The following is a 4,823-nucleotide window of genomic DNA, read 5'->3' as shown; positions in this document are numbered from 1 at the left end:
TATTCCATAGTAGATTAAATGTAATTGTAATGAATTTCGTTCCAAATCTATTAGATTAAAACTGTTTAAGTTCGCCCTCCCCCCCTCCTTGGTAGGAGTTGTTTCCTCCACCCTCTCATTACTAGTTCAGAATGCTCAATTTGACATGGCCCAAGGGGTGATCCATTAAGTACAACACGCTCTCAGAGGGGAGTGGGGGTTTAAAATCCTGTCTTTGATTAGCAATGCAAGAGATTTAGGAGGAAAATGACCAAAGGCCGGGGAGACGTAATTAATGGATGCTCATAAATTTGTAATAAAAATTAGATGAATTTTATGAGTGTAGTGCTCCGGACTTAACTTTTTGTATGCTTTTGTGAAACCTGAAGAGATCTAACTTTTTTTTATGCAAAATGTAATAGTTAACTGTTGCACCATCATACTGTTGGATTCGAAATATAGACAAAGTTATCAACATGATACGCATAATTTCATGCCAAGGGATTGTTTTGACTTAGATGTTGACTAATTTGTTTGTTTTGATTAGCGCGTTGATCAAGGGAATTCCAAGCTCATGTTTATTAATGGTATATTATTTCAAGGTCACATATATATTTTTAATTTATTCACATACAGTCAATTCTGTTTATACGCGATTTTTTTTCGCCTTTAGTTATGATTGTGTAAACTCAGATTGCAACCAAATTTAATGCATCTTGATTTCAAAAATCACAAATAAAATCAAAGAAAAATATGGTGGTAGTAAAATTACTGAACCCATCCTGCATGAGGGCACATTCGAAAAAATAAAATCGCACAAAAATAGAACTGAGTGTAAAACAATAAACCCTAGGAAAGACGATTCACTGATCCAATTTTCGCACCTTCAGCCACAGCCCTCCAACCGGTGTCAACATCACATGCTTGGGTGAAAACCTGGGCGGAACCTCCAGGCGGACAGATTTCGAAAATTTAAAATTCATCAACAGCGTTGCCAGTCCGGTTTTCGTTTCCATCATCCCAAATCGAGTGGCAATGCAAGTCCTCGGTCCTTCGCCGAAGGGCATATACGTGAACGGTTTCCTGCTCTCACATTCTTCCGGGCTGAACCGGTTGGGATCAAACCGTTCCGGATCTGGAAAGAACTCTGCGTCGTGATGAATGCCGTACACTGGTACCCAGATGTTCATGCCTTTCGGAAGAATCACGTTTGAGTCCGGAACTTGGTAGTCTTGGGTGACGCTTCGGAACAGATTTGCGATTGGTGGATATTTGCGGAGGGCCTCTGAAAACGACAGTGAATGAAAACCACTTCCTGATTTGAGGTAAATTAACTCACCAAAAATACACTGCTCTAGGTATGGCATATCCATCAGAGCTTCGTAGTTAAGCCCACCATGTTTGGCAACGGCCTGTTGAACACATTCCCTCGCTCGGCTCTGAATCTCCTCATTCAACGCTAGCTCATACACGCAAAAGGACATGTTCGTACTGGAAGTCTCATATCCCCCCAAGAAGAACACGTACGCCTGTGCGACCACTTCATCCAGCGTCAACGTTCCCAGCTTCTCATCTGAACCTTCCAGTTCACCCTTTTCCTTCAATTGCATTAGCAAATTCATGAAATCATTCCGTTGAACACCACTTGCCTGCCGGAAATCGATAGTTTCCCGGACGATCTTGTAGAAAAATTCCGAAACATCTGCGGGAACTGCCTTGATGTGCAACTTTCTCGCCAACTCTTTAAACGTAGAGACGAAAAAATATGCGACAATCCGACTAGTTGGAACCTCGAATATCTTGTTGCCCATTTTGAGAAACTCGGCATCAGGATTCTCCAAACTGTTGCAGTCGATTCCGAAGGCACAGGTTCCAATCACATCGGTGGTGAACCGTGCCAGGAAGTCCCTCATTTCAATTTCCGTTTGCTGAACCAGACACTTCTCTACGGACGTTCGGAACCGATCGGCAATACCGAGGATCGTTGGACACATCATTTTCATCTTGCCGGACGAGAAGGTCGGAAGCAGCTTCCTGCGAAGATTGGTCCACTTGGATCCTTCGATGTTGAATAGATGGCACGTCAAGGGATCGTCTTTTTCGTTGTGATACAGACCTCGATCGTGGAAGTACTGGAAGTCACGCACGAGTACGTTTTTGATGAAGTCGAGGTCCAGGGCCAAAACAACCGGACTGGTGAAGAAGTACATCCCAGCGAAGGGATGGGTTCCTTTCAGTTGGTTGTAGAATCGGGCCATCAGCTGGGACGAATGGACGCGATCACCAACGGGCGTGATGCTGCCAAAGGGAAAACGTGGCTGGATGAACGGGACCGCATGGCGTTTCCAATAGGAATATTTTCTTCGAACGAAAAGCGTTAGAAGCACGGTGGTTGATATCAACAAGTAGATCCACATTTTTTTTTTGTGAACGAGTCAAATTGCATCTGTTACGATAGGAGACTAAAATGATTGTGAATGGATCAAGGAAATAGAAGATCAAGCTAATTTTTGGTAGAACAGTTAAGTGCTATCATGAATTCCGGTCAAATGAATGAGTTCATCAAAAAGAATTCACTCAAAATGCAACAGTGTGTGTGTGAAGCATCCCGTTTCATCGTATTAGTAATTTCAAGGCTTTTCGGCAGTATGTTTACAAACAAACGCATGACATAATAGCCGGCTTCTTATTGGATTTTCTCAATACCCAACCAAACGTCCCCGGCTGGTCCGTAGATCAAGTTAACCGGATCAGTTTTTAAAGGAACATCCGATTTCGAACACAATCGGAAGTGGAAGTTCTTCAACAGCATTGCAATGCCCATTCTCGTTTGTAGCAAACCGAATCGCATTCCAATGCAAACGCGAGGTCCCTCGCCGAATGGAAGATGACTGAAATTATGCCGCTTTTCTTTCTCCGCTTCGAAGAATCGTTCCGGGCGGAATTGCATTGGTTCAGGGAAAAGTTCAGGATCACGATGAAAGGCCAAGTTTGGAATGACAACACCGATACCCTCCGGAAGAACGGAACCATTTGGTAGTTTGTAAGGCTTTGTGGTCATTCTATGAATTGTCGCTACCGGAGGGTAGATCCTTAGGGTTTCTACAAAAAAAAAGTGATGACATGATCTAATTTAAACTGACTTTAGATGAACTCACCTTGGATTATGCAGTCGATGTAGTTCATCTCCAACAAAGCCTCGTACGAGAATTTCCCATCATGCCTTTCTAAAACCTCGGTCACACATTTCCTACCTTGCTCCTGCACTTCCTGGTTCGATGCCAGCAGATGCAGAGCAAATGTCATAGTAGTGGCAGACGTTTCAAATCCAGCAAAAAAGAATACAAACGCCTGAGCAGCAATCTCTTCGAACGTCAGCTTTTCCAAACGACCATTTCCCACTTCTTCGACCAACCCTTCACTGTCGCCTTCCATGTATCCCTTGTTTTTCAACTCTATCAGCAACTGCATAAAATCCTTCCTCTGAACACCGTTTTCCTCCCGATATCGAATCGTATCCCTTACGACTCCAAAGAAAAACTCCGAAACGTCTTCATCGTTGAACCTAATGCCCAACCATCTTGCCTGCTTCCGGAACATCATCGCAAAGAAGATCTTCAATGCCTTCAACTTCGGGAAATTTATCATCCTTTTTCCCATCTCTCGAAACTTTGAATTCGGATTCTCTAAACTATTACAATCGATTCCAAACGCACACGACCCAATGATGTCCGTCGTGAACCTCGCCAGCAGGTCCTTAATCTCCACCTCATCCTTCTTCGCTGTGTAATCATTTAGGAACGCATCAAAATGTTCCCCCACGGCCAGAATCGTATGAAACATCGCCTTGAGTTTCCCCGTCGTAAACGTCGGAGTTAGCTTCGCCCTCAGCTTCCTCCATCGATGGCCCTCCATGAAGAACAAGTTCGCCGACAATGGATCATCCTTCTCGTTGCTATACACACCTCGATCCATAAAGTAGTTGAAATCCTTCACCAGCACAGTTTTGGCAAATTCCGGTGACAGCACAACCAGCACTGGATCTCGAAAGAAATAGATCCCAGCATAGTCACCGTACTTCTTCAGCTGCCGGTACAAATCATCCATGATATGTGCAAAGTGAATCGTCGACTTGAGAGTGTCTCCTGCGTTTCCCACCGGAAACCGTGGCTCCAGATGCGGAACATTGTGCTCCTTCCAGAAGCGGTATCTCGTGCGGAAGTGCGTGTAGATCCATTTGAACAGCAGTACAATTGCGGCTAGGAGGAGCAGTAGAAAATGCATATCTTAACACTAGTAATATCACACAGACAATATGGTAACCTTTTTGACTTGAGACTAGCACTGGCACAGTCTGGCAGCAATCACTAATCGATTTCTTATCAAATAGCTTGCTATCTTGGGAAAGATGTGAACGAAACCGATTTCGACTAATGCGCTGTTTGAGGAATGGAGCAGAAACAGATTTGAACATGTTATTCGTACTTCAGGATTGTTTATATCGGTGATGACGATTGGCGTGGATAGATGCCACCAGTTGCACGGAAACGCTGCTGCCATCTGTTAAATGATGGCGGAACAGTTTTCCTCGAGGGGTTGTTAAATGGGTGTTCGAATTGGATCCAGTTTAGGGTCATGTACCCTACTGACAGATAAATCCATGCAAAGTGTCCTTTTTTTCTGTTGTTAATTATTTTGAAGTCATACCCTCACAAAAGACGCAAAACACACACATGCGGTGTGTGCGACAGTTGTAAGATAATTGATTAGTCATATCGAATCTCTTATATTCTGCAGCAGACAATTCATACTTATGGTACACAATCCCTGGCGCTGAAGTTTTA

General features: G+C 43.6%; 2 protein-coding genes across 2 annotated transcripts; both read right to left on the bottom strand.

The window, feature by feature from the left end:
* Positions 1 to 822: 822 nt before the first annotated feature.
* Positions 823 to 2,396, bottom strand: LOC135715491 (probable cytochrome P450 6a14). Its single transcript, XM_065238756.1, has 2 exons — positions 1,319 to 2,396; positions 823 to 1,264 (listed from the first exon to the last, which is right to left on the bottom strand). Exons 1-2 carry the CDS (start codon positions 2,394 to 2,396, stop codon positions 843 to 845), a joined length of 1,500 nt encoding a protein of 499 aa, XP_065094828.1. The 3' UTR covers positions 823 to 842.
* A 255-nt stretch (positions 2,397 to 2,651) lies between these two features.
* On the bottom strand, positions 2,652 to 4,420 carry LOC135715493 (cytochrome P450 6A1-like). Its single transcript, XM_065238758.1, has 2 exons — positions 3,138 to 4,420; positions 2,652 to 3,081 (listed from the first exon to the last, which is right to left on the bottom strand). The coding sequence occupies exons 1-2, from the start codon at positions 4,261 to 4,263 to the stop codon at positions 2,666 to 2,668; spliced, it is 1,542 nt and encodes a 513-aa protein (XP_065094830.1). The 5' UTR covers positions 4,264 to 4,420; the 3' UTR covers positions 2,652 to 2,665.
* Positions 4,421 to 4,823: the final 403 nt, after the last annotated feature.

This window comes from Ochlerotatus camptorhynchus, unplaced genomic scaffold (genome assembly GCF_037179485.1).
Source record: "Ochlerotatus camptorhynchus isolate MF236.1 unplaced genomic scaffold, CSIRO-AGI_Acam_v1.1 ptg000933l, whole genome shotgun sequence".
Lineage (NCBI taxonomy): Eukaryota > Metazoa > Arthropoda > Insecta > Diptera > Culicidae > Ochlerotatus > Ochlerotatus camptorhynchus.
Note: the sequence above shows the minus strand (reverse complement) of the source record. Positions and strands in the feature narration are given on the sequence as shown.

Bases quoted from the DNA above. Each gene is read 5' to 3' on its own strand.
- LOC135715491 (XM_065238756.1), bottom strand. From the start codon at position 2,396: ATGTGGATCTACTTGTTGATATCAACCACCGTGCTTCTAACGCTTTTC. The intron at 1,265-1,318 runs GTGAGTTAATTT...TGTCGTTTTCAG, and splicing joins CCTAGAGCAGTGTATTTTTG to AGGCCCTCCGCAAATATCCA.
- LOC135715493 (XM_065238758.1), bottom strand. From the start codon at position 4,263: ATGCATTTTCTACTGCTCCTCCTAGCCGCAATTGTACTGCTGTTCAAA. The intron at 3,082-3,137 runs GTGAGTTCATCT...TTTTTTTTGTAG, and splicing joins CATCGACTGCATAATCCAAG to AAACCCTAAGGATCTACCCT.